We start from the raw sequence: 17,827 nt of genomic DNA on the forward strand, positions 1-17,827 counted from the left end.
GTAAAAGGTCTTTTAAAACTTCTCAAAAAGTTGATGAAATTTCAAATGACCAACAACATACTGAATTATCCTCCTCTGATGAGGATCTATCTGATTCAGAAGATCCTTCCTCAGATATTGACACTGACAAATCTACTTATTTATTTAAAATGGAGTACATTCGTTCTTTGTTAAAAGAAGTGTTGATTACATTGGATATTGAGGAAACCAGTCCTCTTGTTATTAAGACTAGTAAACATTTAAATTCTGATTATAAACCTCCTTGTGGTTACTCTAGTGGTTTTTCCAGTTCCTGATGCTATTTCTGATATGATTTCTAAGGAATGGAATAGGCCTGGTACTTTTTTTATTCCTTCTTCAAGGTTTAAAAAATTGTATCATTTGCCAGCAGCAGTTACATTGGAGTTTTGGGAAAAGATCCCCAAAGTTGATGGGGCTATCTCTACTCTTGCTAGACATACTACTATTCCTATGGAAGATAGTACTTCTTTTAAAGATCCTTTAGATAGGAAACTTTAATCTTATCTAAGGAAAGCCTATTTATATTCTGGTCATCTTCTCGGGCCTGCAATTTCTTTGGCTGATGTTGCAGCTGCATCAACTTTTTGGTTGGAAAATTTAGCGCAACATGAAATGGATTCTGATTTGTCTAGCATTGTTCGCTTGCATCAACATGCTAATCATTTTATTTGTGATGCCATTTTTGATATCATAAAAATAGATGTTAAATCTATGTCTTTAGCAATTTTAGCTAGAAGAGCTTTGTGACTAAAATCTTGGAATGCTGACATGACTTCTAAGTCTAGATTGCTATCTCTTTCTTTCCAAGGTAATAAGTTATTTGGTTCTCAGTTGGATTCGATTATTTCAACTGTCACTTGGGGGGAAGGGAGTTTGTTTGCCTCAGGATAAAAGACCTAAGGGTAAATCTAAAGGTTCTTATCGTTTTTGTTACTTTCGACAAATTAAGGAACAGAAACCTAATCCTTCCCCCAAGGAATCTGTTTCCAATTGGAAATCCAAGCCGTTTAAGAAACCAAAGCCAGCCCCCAAGTCCTCATGAATGTGCGGCCCTCCTTCCAGCTCAGCTGGTAGTGGGCAGATTAAGATTTTTCAAGGATGTTTGGACAAATTCTGTCCAAAATCAATGGATTCTGAGTATTGTCTCTCAGGGGTATCGAATAGGATTCAGAATAAGACCTCCTGTGAGAAGATATCTTCTCTCACGCATCACAGCAAATCCAGTAAAGGCTCAGGCTTTCCTGAAGTGTGTTTCAGACCTGGAGCTTTCAGGGGTAATCATGCCAGTTACGTTTCAGAAACAGGCTCTGGGGTTTTATTCAAATCTATTCATTGAGGTTTTATTCAAATCTATTCATTCAGACCAGTTCTGGATCTAAAAATTTTGAATCGTTATGTAAGAGTACCAACTTTCAAAATGGTGACTATAAGGACTATTCTGCCTTTTGTTCAGCAAGGGCATTATATGTCCACAATAGACTTGCAGGATGCATATCTTTATATTCCGATTCATCCAGATCATTATCAGTTTCTGAGATTCTCTTTTCTAGACAAGCATTACCAATTTGTCGCTCTTCCATTTGGCCTAGCGACAGCTCCAAGAATCTTTTCAAAGGTTCTCAGTGCCCTACTCTCTGTAATCAGAGAACGGGGTATTGCGATGTTTACCAAAAAGTTCCTTGATTCCTCAGACAAGGGTCACCTTTTTAGGTTTCCAGATAGATTCAGTATCCATGACTCTGTCTCTAACAGACAAGAGACGATTAAAATTGGGTTCAGCTTGTCGGAACCTTCAGTCTCAATCATTCCCTTCAGTAGCTATGTGCATGGAAGTTTTAGGTCTCATGACTGCAGCATCGGACGCAATCCCCTTTGCTCGTTTTCATATGAGACCTCTCCAGCTTTGTATGCTGAATCAATGGTGCAGCGATTATACAAGGATGTCACAATTAATATCCTTAAATCCCAATGTTCGACTATCTCTGACTTGGTGGTTAGATCACCATCGTATAGTTCTAGGGGCCTCTTTTGTTCGTCCAACCTGGACTGTGATCACAACAGATGTGAGGTTTTCAGGTTGGGGAGCTGTTTGGTGATCTCTGACAGCACAAGGGGTTTGGAAATCTCAATAGGCGAGATTACCAATCAATATTTTGGAACTCTGTGCAATTTTCAGGGCTCTTCAGATTTGGCCTCTATTGAAGAGAGAACCGTTTATTTGTTTTCAGACAGACAATATCACAGTTGTGGCATATGTCAATCATCAGGGTGGGACTCACAGTCCCCTAGCTATGAAAGAAGTATCTTGGATACTTTATTGGGCGGAATCCAGCTCTTGTCTAATTTCTGTGGTACATATCCCAGGTGTAGACAATTGGGAAGCGGATTATCTCAGCCTTCAGACTTTACATCCGGGGGAGTGGTCCCTCCATCCAGATGTGTTTTCTCATATTGTTCAGATGTGGGGTCTTCCAGAAATAGATCTGATCGCTTCTCATCTAAACAGAAACTTCCCAGGTACCTGTCCAGGCCCAGGGATCTCCAGGCTGAAGCAGTGGAAGCGTTGACACTTCCTTGGTGTTACCAACCTGCTTATTTTTTCCAGGCTCTAGTTCTTCTTCCAAGAGTGATCTCCAAAATCATCTTGGAACAATCGTTTGTGTTGCTGGTAGCTCCAGCATGGCCTCACAGGTTTTGGTATGCGGATCTTGTTCGTATGTTCAGTTGCAAACCTTGGCCACTTCCATTACGGCCGGACCTTCTGTCTCAAGGTCCGTTTTTCCATCAGGATCTCAAATCATTAAATTTGAAGGTATGGAAATTGAACGCCTAGTGCTTAGTCATAGAGGTTTCTCTGACTCTGTGATTAATATTATGCTACAGGCTTTTAAGTCTGTTTCAAGGAAGATTTATTATCAGGTTTGGAAAACCTATATTTCATGGTGTTTTTCTCATAAATTCTCTTGGCATTCTTTTAGGATTCCTAGAATTTTACAGTTTCTTCAGGATGGTTTAGATAAAGGTATGTCTGCAAGTACCTTGAAGGGACACATCTCTGCTCTTTCTGTTTTATTTCATAGAAAGATTGCTAAACTTCCTGATATTCACAGTTTTGTACAGGCTTTGGTTCGTATCAAGCCTGTCATTAAATCAATCTCTCCTCCTTGGAGTCTTAATTTGGTTTTGAAGGCTTTACAGGCTCCTCCATTTGAGCCTATGCATTCTTTGGACATTAAACTACTTTCTTGGAAAGTGTTGTTCCTTTTGGCCATCTCTTCTGCTAGAAGAATTTCTGAATTACCTGTTCTTTCTTGTGAATCTCCTTTTCTGATTTTTCATCAGGATAAGGCTGTTTTGCAGACTTAATTTAAATTCTTACCTAAGGTTGTGAATTCTAACAACATTAATAGAGAAATTGTTGTCCCTTCCTTGTGTCCTAATCCTAAGAGTTCCTTGGAGAGATCCTTACATTCTGTGGATGTGGTAAGAGCTTTGAAATATTATGTTGAAGCTACTAAAGATTTCAGGAAGACTTCTAGCCCATTTGTTATCTTTTCTGGTTCTAGGAAAGGTCAGAAGGCTTCTGCCATTTCCTTGGCATCGTGGCTAAAGCTTTTGATTCATCCAGCTTATTTGGAGTCAGGTCAAGAGAATTACAGCTCATTCTACTAGATAAGTCTCCACTTTGTGGGCTTTTAAGAATGAAGCTTCAGTTGATCAGATTTGCAAAGCAGCAACTTGGTCTTCTTTGCATACATTTACTAAATTCTACCGTTTTTATGTCGGAAGCAGTTTTTGGTAGAAAAGTTCTTCAGGCAGCTGTTTCAGTTTGATTCTTCTGCTTATATTTTAAGTTTTTCCTTTCATTCATGAGAATAAACTTATATTTTTGGTTGTGGATTAATTTTTTTCAGTGAAAAATGGCTGTTTTTATTTTTATCCCTCCCTCTCTAGTGACACTTGCGTGGAGTTCCACATCTTGGGTATTGCTATCCCATACGTCACTAGCTCATGGACTCTTGCCAATTACATGAAAGAAAACATAATTTATGTAAGAACTTACCTGATAAAACCTTTTTATGGTGGTTATGATTTTTTACTCCTTTCTTTATCACCCCACTACTTGACTATTCGTTAAACTGAATTGTGGATGTGGTGAGGGGTGTATTTATAGGTATTTTGAGGTTTGGGAAACTTTGCCCCTCCTGGTAGGATTGTATATCCCATATGTCACTAGCTCATGGACTCTTGCCAATATGAAAGAAATTAATTTCTCAGGTAAGTTCTTATATAAATTATGTTTTTGGCCTGGCTAGTAGATTACGACCTGAAATTTTGAGCCCTGGTGATACTATATGCCTTTAAGTTTTAACGATTGGTGCACTTTCTTAATATTTCTGTATATATAAGTATTTTCCTATGGGTTCTGTATATAAAAGCATTTTCTTATTGTTTCCTATTTTTTGTATATATAAGCATATTCTTATTTTTTTTTCTATATAGATTTTTTTTTTCTTTCATGATTCAGATAGAGCATGAAATTTTAAGCAACTTTCTAATTTACGTCTATTATCAATTTTTTCCTTCTCTTGGTATCTTTTTTTTAAAAAGCAGAATTGTATGTTTAAGAGCCAGCACATTTTTGGTTCAGAACCTGGGTTGCACTTGCTTATTAGTGACTAAATGTAACTAACCAATCAGCAAGTGCAACCCAGGTTCTGAACCAAAAATGAGCTGGCTCTTAACATACATTTCTACTTTTCAAATAAAGATACCAAGAGAAGGAAGAAAAATTGATACTATGAGTAAATTAGAAAGATGCTTACAATTACATGCTCTATCTGAATCATGAAAGAAAAAAATTGTGTTTATTATCCCTTTAACTTTTGTTATTTTCCTAATTTTACTGTAAGGATTTAATCATGTCAGTAAATGGCACCAACAATATTGGAGCTGTCCTGTATATATTCACCTTACACTTTCTTTTACACAGATCCATTTGGAGGAGATCCCTTTAAAGATTCAGATCCATTTGCATCTGATGTATTTTTCAAGCAGCTGCCTTCAGATCCTTTTACCACTTCCAAAGCAGATCCCTTCGCAGCTACGATGTCAGAAGACTTCCCTTCTGTAGGTGTAAAACATATGTAAACACGCGCACATTAATAATAGATATGCACAACTCTATGTCATTGTAAAAATGTTTCTTTCTAATGACACGGTGAGTCCACAGATCATCAGTAATTACTATTAGGAATATCATTCCTGGCCAGCAGGAGGAAGCAAAGAGCACCACAGCAAAGCTGTTAAGTATCACCTCCCTTCCCTCAACCCCCAGTCATTCTCTTTGCCTGCGTTGCAAGGAGGTGGTAAAGTTTAGGTGTCTGAAAGACATTTCTTCAATCAAGAGTTTATTATTTTAAAGAAAATCAGGTTTGCCCTGATCTTTTCTGGGGTCTAGCCGTAGTCCACGTCGGTCTCTTCAGTAGACAAGTGGTGGCTTTTAAGTAATTGGGAACTTGTGGGGTATAATCCCCACTGCGCCTCTCAAACAGTTGTTGCTGCCCTAACTTGAAAGCCTGAGTAAGATTATTCAGTCTTTCCTTTTTCCACAGGTCCATGTGAGGGAGGATGCCTCTCAAACCTAGTGAGCTGTCCTGCTGCCGGGCAGATCTACATTGAGGTAAGTGCCAAATTTTAATTCTCTGGGATCAGGAAAATATTGGCACTTTAACAGTTGAATCTGTTTGGGACGTCAAATACATTTAATCCTATTATGGGTTAATAGGATAATGTGAGGCAGATTGTGCAGGCGCTGGGGACGAGAGAATACATTTATTGAAGGGCTTAATTAGTTGGTTTTTTTTCTCCGGTTTGTTCCGGACAGGGTGGTTGGAGTATGTAATGTTTTTTACTTGTGTAATACTCAAGGTGGCTTTACTTTTAAAAGATAAAAGAAAGTTCATGGCGGCCAGGAAGTTACAGTTCGGTACGCCCAGGATAGGCGGGCCTTTTCTGAGGCGGCAAAAGAGTTTTGCGTGCCTTTCCTGATCACTTCCTGTGTGTGCCGGAATGGTAGATTAATTTAGTTGCTGCTCTGCATTTCAGTAGACTGTGAAGAGCGATGCTTGATAGCCGGTTGGAGCAGCTCTGGATTGAGTCTGGATCGTTAACAACTATTAATTCCGGCAACCAGCAGGACAGGTAAGCACCTCAGCAAAGTTTGCTGAGGTGTAGAGGCTGTCTGAGGTTTCTATAGAGCCTCTGCTCTGCTGTGAAGAAATAAAAGTTTAGTTTAAAATTTAAAGGGACAGTAAAGTTTTTTTGCCAATAATTTTCAAAGTTAAATAAAAGTAGTTTTATTTTCTGTTTGTTTTCTTATTGGGTAAAGATGGACCAAGAGGCCCTGCAAAATGTTACTGGTAGCTTGTGTTTTGATTCTAATGTGGAACTACCAATCCCTTTTTGTTCCTCATGTATTGAGAGAACATTGCATTACAGGGATAGACTTTTTGATTCAGAGCCATCATTAGCTAAGGCGGATGCTGTTCAGGGGTCTCTTGTTCAAGATATGCCGCAGCTTTCTACTCGAGTGTCCCACACCTTATAGTCCACACATGCAGTGCCCTGCGTTTCCTCTCACACTTCGGTTGGAGTTACCTTGCAAGACATTGCTACCCAGATATCCTCTGCGGTAAATGATGCGCTGTCTGCTTTTCCCATGCTGCAGGGAAAGCGCAAGAGGAAATGTAAAGAATCAGTGAGTAAGGTTTCTGACACAGTTGTGGCTATTCCTAATGTTCCCTCCCAGAAGTCTGAGGAGGAAGATACTTCGGTAGCATCTGAGGGTGAAATCTCAGACAGTGCAATTCCTTCTTCTGATGCTGAACTGGTATCCTTCAGGTTTAAGCTAGCACACCTCCGTTTGCTACTTAAGGAGGTTTTTTGGCCACCTTGGACGACTCCGACACGACTCGTAGTCAATCCTAAGAAATCTAGTAAGCTAAACAAATACTTTGATGTACCTTCCACGGTGGAACGTTTTCCTGTACCAGACCGGGCTACAGAGATTATTGCTCGGGAATGGGAGAGACCTGGTATCCCTTTTTCTCCATCCCCAATTTTTAAGAAGATGTTTCCAATAGCTGACTCAATCAAGGAGTCTTGGCAGATGGTCCCCAAGGTGGAAGGGACAATTTCCACTTTGGCTAAGAGCCCACTATCCCCATAGAGGATAGTTGTTCTTTTAAGGATCCTATAGATTAGAAGTTGGAAGGGTTACTTTAAAGGATGTGTGTACACCAGGGTTTACAATGGCAACCTGCGGTGTGTATTGCTACTGTCACCAGCGCGGCAGCTTACTGGTTTGATGCATTGTCTGATTCTATTCAGACAGATACTCCCCTTGAGGAGATCCAGGACAGGATCAAGGCTCTTAAGTTGGCCAATTCCTTTATCACGGATGCTTCCCTACAAGTCATTAAGTTGGGAGCAAAGATTTCTGGCTTTGCTGTTCTGGCCCGCCGAACCTTATGGTTGAAGTCCTGGTCTGCGGATGTGTCATCTAAGTCTAAGCTTTTGGCGATTCCCTACAAGGGTAAGACTTTGTTTGGGCCAGGCTTGGCCGAAATCATTTTAGATATTACGGGAGGAAAGGGACATTTCCTCCCTCAGGATAAGAGGAATAAACAGAAAGGACGTCAGAGTAATTTTCGTTTCTTTCGAAACTTTAAAGGTAAGCCTTCCCCTTCTGAGCAGACAGACCTGTTCCGGTGTTCTCCAGCTTGATCCTCAGATGGGGACAGCTGGAGCTGGATCTCATGGCATCTCGTCAAAATGCCAAGCTCCCGAGGTACGGGTCGAGGTCAAGGGATCCTCAGGCGGTACTGATAGATGCTCTGGCAGTCCCTTGGAATGTCAGTCTAGCATATCTGCTTCCTCCATTCGCTCTCCTTCCACGGGTCATTGCTCAATTAAAACAGGAGAGGGCTTCGGGGATCCTCATTGCACCGGCGTGGCCTTGCAGGATCTGGTATGCAGACCTAGTGGAGATGTCATCTCTTCCACCTTGGAGACTTCCACTGAGGAAGGACCTTCTACTTCAAGGGCCCTTCCTTCATCCAAATCTTGTTTCTCTGAAGCTGACTGCATGGAGATTGAAGGCTTAATTCTATCTAAGCGTGGGTTTTCGGAGTCGATTATTGTGACCTTGATTCAGGCTCGTAAGCCTGTGACAAGAAAGATTTACTATAAGATATGGCATAAATATCTGTATTGGTGGGAATCCAGAGGCTACTCTTGGAGTAGATTTCGGATTCCTAGGATTTTGTCTTTTCTCCATGACGGTCTGGAGAAGGGGTTATCTGCAAGTACCTTGAAGGGTCAAATTTCTGCCTTATCTATATTGTTGCACAAACGTATGGCAGGTGTGCCAGATGTCCAATCCTTCTGTCAGGCCCTGGTTAGAATTTGGCCTGTGTTCAAGCATGTTACTCCTCCCTGGAGTGTTAACCTTGTTCTGAAAGTTCTTCAGCAGGCTCCGTTTGAGCTTATGCATTCCTTAGATATTAAGGTGTTATCTTGGAATTGTTTGTTTCTGGTTGCAATTTCTTCTGCTCAAAGAGTTTCTGAACTCTCGGCGTTGCAGTGTGAATCCCCTTACCTTATATTTTATTCCGATAAAGTGGTTCTGTGTACTGAGTTAGGTTTTCTTCCTAAAGTGGTTTCGGATAGGAATATTAACCAAGAAATCGTTGTTCCTTCTTTGTGTCCTAATCCATCTTGTTGCATATCCTGGATGTGGTACGTGCGTTGAAGTACTATTTGCAGGCAACTAAGGATTTTCGCCAGTCCTCTGCTTTGTTTGTCGTTTTCTCTCGGAAACGCAAGGGTCAGAAAGCTATGGCTACATCTCTTTCTCTGTGGCTGAGGAGTATAATTTGTTTGGCCTATGAAACTGCTGGACAGCAGCCTCCTGAGAGAATCTGGGCTCATTCCACGAGGGCTGTTTCCTCTTCCTGGGCCTTCAAAAATTACGCTTCTGTGGAACAGATTTGCAAGACTGCAACTTGGTCCTCTCTACATACTTTTTCAAAATTCTGTAAATTTGATACTTTTGCCTCGGCTGAGGCTTCTTTTGGGAGAAAGTTTCTTCAAGCAGTGATGCCTTCTGTTTAGGTTCCCTGTCTTGTCCCTCCCTTATCATATGTGTCCTCTAGCTTGGGTATTGAGTCCCAATAGTAATTACTCATGATCCGTGGACTCACCGTGTCATTAGAAAGAAAAACTAAATTTATGCTTACCTGATAAATTGATTTCTTTCTTGACACGGTGAGTCCACGGCTTGCCCTTTTGGTTCAGACAGTCTTTTTGTTTTGTAAACCTCAGGCACCTCTGCACCTTGTGTTGCTTCCTTTCTCTCCTTTTCCTTCGGTCGAATGACTGGGGGTTGAGGGAAGGGAAATTATACTTAACAGCTTTACTGTGGTACTCTTTGCCTCCTCCTGCTGGCCAGGAGTGATATTCCCAATAGTAATTACTGATGTTCTTTGGACTCACCATGTCAAGAAATAAATTTATCAGGTAAGCATAAATTTTGTTTTTCTTTAGGTTTTCCCACTGATCAATGACCTTATTCTGTAGGGTTAGCGCAGTCCTTGCCAAATATGAAAAAAAATTCCTCTGCAGGAACTGCTCAAGTCTTTGTTTTTTCTTGCTTTCTTTTACTTTGCACACATATTAGTTCAGTAACACACGGTATGTAGAGCATGTGTAGGTAGGAATTAGCTTGTGCTCAGTAGCACACGGTATGTAGAGCATGTGTAGGTAGGAATTAGCTTGTGCTCAGTAGCACACGGTATGTAGAGCATGTGTAGGTAGGAATTGGCAAATGCTCAGTAGCACACGGTATGTAGAGCATATGTAGGTAGGAATTGGCAAATGCTCAATAGCACACAGTATGTAGAGCATGTGTAGGTAGGAATTAGCTCATGCTCAGTAGCACACGGTATGTAGAGCATGTGTAGGTATGAATAAGCTCATGCTCAGTAGCACACGGTATGTAGAGCATGTGTAGGTAGGAATTAGCTCATGCTCAGTAGCACACGATATGTAGAGCATGTGTATGTATGAATAAGCTCATGCTCAGTAGCACACGGTATGTAGAGCATGTGTAGGTAGCAATTAGCTCATGCTCAGTAGCACACGGTATGTAGAGCATGTGTAGGTAGGAATTAGCTAATGCTCAGTAGCACACGGTATGTAGAGCATGTGTAGGTAGGAATTAGCTCATGCTCAGTAGCACACGGTATGTAGAGCATATGTAGTAGGAATTAGCACATGTATGTAGAGCATGTGTATGTATGAATAAGCTCATGCTCAGTAGCACACGGTATGTAGAGCATATGTAGGTAGGAATTGGCAAATGCTCAGTAGCACACGGTATGTAGAGCATATGTAGGTACTAATTAGCTAATGCTCAGTAGCACACGGTATATAGAGCATATGTAGGTAGGAATTGGCAAATGCTCAGTAGCACACGGTATGTAGAGCATATGTAGGTAGGAATTGTCAAATGCTCAGTAGCACACAGTATGTAGAGCATGTGTAGGTAGGAATTGGCAAATGCTCAGTAGCACACGGTATGTAGAGCATATGTAGGTAGGAATTGTCAAATGCTCAGTAGCACACGGTATGTAGAGCATGTGTAGGTAGGAATTGGCAAATGCTCAGTAGCACACGGTATGTAGAGCATGTGTAGGTAGGAATTAGCTCATGCTCAGTAGCACACGGTATGTAGAGCATGTGTAGGTAGGAATTAGCTCATGCTCAGTAGCACACGGTATGTAGAGCATATGTAGGTAGGAATTGGCTAATGCTCAGTAGCACACGCTATGTAGAGCATATGTAGGTAGGAATTAGCTCATGCTCAGTAGCACACGGTATGTAGAGCATTTGTGGGTAGGAATTAGCAAATGCTTAGTAGCACACGGTATGTAGAGCATTTGTGGGTAGGAATTAGCTCATGCTAGGTAGCACACAGTATGTAGAGCATTTGTGGGTAGGAATTAGCTCATGCTCAGTAGCACACGGTATGTAGAGCATATGTAGGTATGAATTAGCTAATGCTCAGTTGCACACGGTATGTAAAGCATATGTATGTAGGAATTAGCTCATGCTCAGTAGCACACGGTATGTAAGGCATATGTAGGTAGGAATTAGCTCATGCTCAGTAGCACACGGTATGTAGAGCATGTGTAGGTATGAATAAGCTAATGCTCAGTAGCACACGGTATGTAGAGCATGTGTAGGTAGGAATTAGCTCATGCTCAGTAGCACACGGTATGTAGAGCATGTGTAGGTAGGAATTAGCCCATGCTCAGTAGCACACGGTATGTAGAGCATTTGTGGGTAGGAATTAGCTAATGCTCAGTAGCACACGGTATGTAGAGCATATGTAGGTAGGAATTAGCTCATGCTCAGTAGCACACGGTATGTACAGCATATGTAGGTATGAATAAGCTAATGCTCGGTAGCACATGGTATGTAAAGCATATGTATGTAGGAATTGGCTCATGCTCAGTAGCACATGGTATGTAGACCATGTGTAGGTAGGAATTTGCTTATGCTCAGTAGCACACGGTATGTAGAGCATGTGTAGGTAGGAATTAGCTCATGCTCAGTAGCACACGGTATGTAGAGCATGTGTAGGTAGGAATTAGCTCATGCTCAGTAGCACACGGTATGTAGAGCATGTGTAGGTAGAAATTAGCTCATGCTCAGTAGCACACGGTATGTAGAGCATGTGTAGGTAGGAATTAGCTCATGCTCAGTAGCACACGGTATGTAGAGCATGTGTAGGTAGGAATTAGCTCATGCTCAGTAGCACACGGTATGTAGAGCATGTGTAAGTAGGAATTAGCTCATGTTCAGTAGCACACGGTATGTAGTGCATGTGTAAGTAGGAATTTGCTCATGCTCAGCTGCACGCGGTATGTAGAGCATATGTAGGTAATGATACTGTGTGGAATGTATAATGTGATTTATTCATTTTAATATTTTCCTTTTAGGAAGAACCTTTGAAAAGTGACGATCCTTTTGCACCAGGGGGAACAGCTGCTCCAGCAGTGATTGAGACAGGTGTGTTTTTTATTGGTTTATTAATTTCCATATTCCCCTTGTGTTTCTGCTGACTCACCTGTCACACATATTGCTCGGTCAGGTGCCGAGGTGAACTGATTTATTTGTTCTGTATGATATCTGTCTAGATACACAGTGATGTGACTGACAGACACATATATATGCACATACATGTGCACGTACACATATGCACATGCATATACATACATATACCCACTCACACGTATATGCACACATATACACACACATATTTGCACACATATACGCACACATATACACACACATATATACACACATATACACACACACGCACACATATATACACACATATATACACACATATACGCACACATATACGCACACATATACGCACACATATATGCACACATATATGCACACATATACGCACACATATACGCACACATATATACGCACACATATACGCACACATATATACACACATATACGCACACATATACGCACACATATATACACACATATATACACACATATATACACACATATACACACACATATACGCACACATATACGCACACACATATACGCACACACATATACACACACACATATATACACACATATATACACACATATACACACATACGCACACATATATACACACATATACGCACACATATACGCACATATACGCACACATATACACACACATATACACACACATATATACACACATACGCACACATATACACACACATATATACACACAAACGCACACATATACACACACATATATACACACATATATACACACATATACGCACACACGTATACACACACGTATATACACACATATACACACATATATACACACATATACGCACACACATATACGCACACATATGCGCACACATATAGACACACATATACACACACATATACGCACACACATATACGCACACATATATACACACACATATATACACACATATACGCACACACGTATACACACACGTATACACACACATATACACACACATATATACACACATATACGCACACATATATACACGCATATATGCACACATATACACGCACACATATACGCACACATATACGCACACATATACGCACACATATACACACACATATACGCACACATATACACAGGCACATATACATACACACACATACAAGCACACGCCAGCTTGTCCTTCCTCGCTGCATTATGCAGTCTGACATGTTCTCTCTTTATTTCTCTTTAGGACCAGAGGATCCTTTCTCTTCCCTGTTTGGTAATGAGTCATTTGGAAGTGGGTTTGCCGACTTTAGCACATTGTCCAAGGTCAGTGTGTGCTTGCTTACTATCCGGCTCCCTGCCGTGTGTTAGCTGACTATACTGCCGATGTGCGCTTGTTTACTAACCTGCCTCCTTCTATGCACTTGCTTACTCTCCTGCCTCTTGCTGTGTGGTTGCTTGCTATCCTGCTCCCTGTTGTGCACTTGCTTGCTATCCTGCTCCCTGCTGTGCGCTTGTTTATTATCCTGCCACCTGATGTGCGCTTGCTTACCTTCCTCCTGCTGTGCGTGTGCTTACTATCCTGCTCTCTGCTGTGCGAGTGCTTTCTATCCTGCTCTGTGCTGTGCGCTTGCTTACTATATGGCCTCCTGCTGTGCGCTTGCTTATTATCCTGCTTCCTGCTGTGCGCTTGCTTACTAACCTGCCTCCTTCTATGCGCTTGCTTTCTCTCCTGCCTCTTTCTGTGTGGTTGCTTGCTATCCTGCTCCCTGCTGTGCGCTTGTTTAGTATCTTGCTCCCTACTGTGTGCTTGTTTACTATCCTGCCCCCTGATGTGCGCTTGCTTACTAACCATATGCCTGCTTGCTATCCTGCTCTCTGCTGTGCGCTTGCTTATTATCATGCTCTCTGCTGTGCGCTTGCTTATTATCCTGCTCTTTGCTGTGCGCTTGCTTACTATCCTGCCTCCTGCTGTGCGCTTGCTTACTATTTGGCCTTATGGTGTGCGCTTGCTTACTATCCTGCTCTTTGCTGTGCGCTTGTTTACTACCCTGCCTCCTGATGTGCACTTGCTTACTTTCCTGCCTCCTGATGTGTGCTTGCTTACTAAACTGCATCCTGCTGTGCGCTTGCTCACTATCCTGCTCCCTGCTGTACGCTTGTTTAATTTCCTGCCTCCTGATAATTTCCTGCCTCCTGATGTGCGCTTGCTTACTAACCTCCCTCCTTGGAGTGCGCTTGCTAAACTCTCTTGTTTACTAACGTGCCTCTTGCTGTGTGCTTGCTTACTACCCGGCCTCCTGCTGTGTGCTTGCTTAATATCCTGCTCCCTGCTGTGCTCTTGCTTACTATCCTGCTCCTTGCTGTGTACTTGCTTACTGTTCTGATACCTGCTGTGCTCTAGCTTTCTATCCTGCTCCCTGCTGTGCTCTTGCTTACTATCCTGCTTCATGATATGCGCTTGCTTACTATTCTGCTACCTGCTGTGCTCTAGCTTTCTATCCTGCTCCCTGCTGTGCGTTTGTTGACTTTTCTGCTCCCTGCTGTGCGCTTGCTTACTATCCTGCTCCCTGCTTTGCGCTTGCTTACTATCCTGCTCCTTGCTGTGCGCTTGCTTCCTGCCCTGCCTTTTTACCTTCCTCCCAGCTCTCAATTTTTCTGTTTTTCTGTCGCTTGTCTTCCATTTGCGTTTGTTTCTTTTCTATGGCATGGTGAGTCCACAATTTCATTCCAATTACTAGTGGGATATTCAACTCCTGGCCAGCAGGAGGAGCCAAAGAGCACCCCAGCAGAGCTGGTAAGTGTCACTTCTCTAACCCATAACCCCCAGTTATTCTTTGCCTCTATCATCGGGAGGATGTGCGAAGATGAGTGTCTGAAGATATTTAATCCTTTTAATGGGTACTATTCCCTGCAAGCAAGGATTGGGGCTATGTTGTGTCCATGTAAATCTCTTTAGCAAGAGTAATGGTGGCTTTTAGCAGTTAGAAGGTGGTGAGGTGGTCCTTGCTTTATTTCTAACACCTATGCTACCCCTCTATAGAAAACCAGGGTTGGTTACTCTGTTTTGTCTTTTTCTGCAGGTCCCTGAGAGAAGTGGTGGTATCTGTTACACATAAGAATCTGCTTCTGCCCTGCAGCTGGATCCACAGGTAAGTGCTCTTGGCTTTTAGGTATTGAGGGTTAGCACTTAGGGGTTAATCCCTCTGTGGAAAATCATGGGACTATTTATCTCCTTAGGTTGGCGTAACTTTGAGGCAGCTTGCTAGGGCACTGCATCTGCTAGGGAAGTAGCTGTAAACCGGCACTGCATCTGCTAGGGAAGTAGCTATAGAGGCTGGCAAATAAGGGCTTTATTAGGACAAGGATCAGGGCTCTTATGACTCTCAAGGGGTTCCCATTCACAGGGAAAATCACCAGTTTCTGAGGTTTGCTTTTCTGGACAAACATTTCAAGTTTGTTGTCCTTCCTTTTAGTCTTGCTACAGCTCCTCGAATCTTTACAAAGGTTCTAGTGGCTCTTTTAGCGGTGGTCAGATCTCAGGGAATAGCGGTGGCACCTTACCTGGATGACATCTTGGTTCAAGTGCTATCTTTTCAGCTAGCAAGATCTCATACAGAGATGTTGTTGTCTATTCTACGTTCCCACAGGTGGAAAGTGAATCTGGAAAAGAGTTCCATTGTACCACATACCAGGGTGTGTTTCTTCGGAACAATTATAGATTCTCTATCCATGAAAAATTTTCTGACGGATGTCAGAAAATCCAAACTTCTTGCCTTTCACTTCAGTCTTCTGTCCCTCCATCAGTGGCTCAATGCACGGAGGTAATTGGTCTGATGGTTGCTTCCATGGACATCATTCCTTTTGCTCGGTTCCATCGGAGACCTCTACAACTATGCATGCTCAGTCAATGGAACAGAGACCACTCAGATCTCTTGCAGAGATTAGCTCTGGATCCCATAACAAGAGACTCTCTTTTGTGGTGGATTTCGCAGGACCATCTGTCTCGGGGTACATGCTTCCTGAGACTATCCTAGGTGATTATGACCATGGACGCCAGCCTGTTAGGCTGGGGAGCAGTTTGGGGCTCCTTAAAGTCGCAGGGTCTTTGGACTCGAGAGGAGTCTTCTATTCCCATAAACATCCTAGAGTTGAGAGCAATTTTCAAAGCTTTGACAGCTTGGCCTCAACTAGCCTTGATCTGGTTTATCAGATTCCAATCGGACATCACCTCAGTGGCATACATCAACCACCAGGGAGGAACTCGGAGTTTGTTAGCAATGAAATAGGTGACCCGCATTCTCCAGTGGGCGGAATCTCACAATTGTCTCCTATCTGCCATTCACATTCCAGGGGTGGACAACTGGGAATCATCCAGGAAGTATTCACAATGATAACCCTCAGGCAGGGGGGTTCCGGAGTTGGATCTGATGGTGTCGCATCGAAACGCCAGGCTTCCAAAGTATGGTTCAAGATCAAAAGATCCGCAAGACGCTCTGATAGACGCTCTGGCGGTTCCTTGGAACTTCGGTCTAGCATACCTGTTTCCTCCACTTGCTCTCCTTCCACGAGTCATTGCTCGTATCAAACAAGAGAGAGCCTCTGTGATTCTAATAGCTCCTGCCTGGCCTTGCAGGATCTGGTTCGCAGATCTGGTGAAGATGTCATCTCTTCCACCTTGGAGGTTGCCTATGAGGAAGGACCTTCTATTTCAGGGTCCCTTCCTCCACCTAAATCTGGATTCTTTGAAGCTGACTGCTTGGAGATTGAACGCCTAGTTTTGGCTATGCGTGGATTCTCTGAGAGGGTCATTGATACCATGCTTCAGGCTCGTAAGCCTGTTACTCGTAGGATTTACCATAAAGGATGGCATAAATACCTTTTATTGGTGTGAATCGAAGCGTTTCTTCTTGCTATTTCATCTGCTCGCAGTGTCATTCCCCTTACCTTATTTTTCATGCGGATAAGGCGGTCCTTCATACTAAGCTGGGCTTTCTTCCTAAGGTAGTGTCGGATTGCAATATTAATCAGGAAATTGTTGTACCTTCTTTTTGTCCCAATCCTTCTTCTCAGAAGGAACGTCTTTTGCATAACTTGGATTTTCGGCAATCTTCTGCCCTGTTCGTTGTTTTCTCTGGTAAGCGTAAGGGTCAGAAGGCCACTTCTACTGCTCTTTCTCTCTGGTTGAGAAGTGTTATCCGGTTAGCTTATGAGACAGCTGGATAACAGCCTCCTGAGAGAATTACGACTCATTCCACTAGGGCTGTCTCTTCTTCTTGGGCTTTCAAAAATTAAGCTTCTGTGGAGCAAATCTGCAAGGCCTACCTTTTCCAAATTCTACAAATTTGATACTTTTGCCTTGGCTGAGGCTTCCTTTGGGAGAAAAGTTCTTCAAGCGGTGGTGCCTTCTGTTTAGGTCCGCCTTTCTTGTTCTCCCTCCCTTTCATTCTGTGTCCTCTAGCATGGGTATTGGTTCCCACTAGTAATTGTAATGAAATTGTGGACTCTCCATACCATAGGAAATAAAATAAAATGTATGCCTATCTGATAAATGTCTTTCTTTCTGGGCATGGAGAGTCCACAATCCGACTTTTTTAAAATTTGACGGCAGTTTTTTTGTACAAACCTCAGGCACCTCTATATACCCTTGTGTTATCTTCTTTTTCCATT

General features: G+C 42.3%; 1 protein-coding gene across 3 annotated transcripts in view; it reads left to right on the plus strand.

Annotated features, from left to right (window-relative positions):
- EPS15 (epidermal growth factor receptor pathway substrate 15) overlaps positions 1–17,827 on the plus strand; it is a 269,067-nt gene that overhangs the window by 215,132 nt on the left and 36,108 nt on the right. For all 3 annotated transcript variants that reach the window (XM_053693489.1, XM_053693490.1, XM_053693491.1), the window contains 3 exons: positions 5,015–5,151; positions 12,090–12,159; positions 13,404–13,483. In XM_053693489.1, the coding sequence (XP_053549464.1) occupies positions 5,015–5,151; positions 12,090–12,159; positions 13,404–13,483 (287 nt within the window). The remainder of the gene's footprint in view (positions 1–5,014; positions 5,152–12,089; positions 12,160–13,403; positions 13,484–17,827) is intronic.

The sequence above is a fragment of the Bombina bombina genome, chromosome 10 (genome assembly GCF_027579735.1).
Source record: "Bombina bombina isolate aBomBom1 chromosome 10, aBomBom1.pri, whole genome shotgun sequence".
In the NCBI taxonomy this organism is placed as follows: domain Eukaryota; kingdom Metazoa; phylum Chordata; class Amphibia; order Anura; family Bombinatoridae; genus Bombina; species Bombina bombina.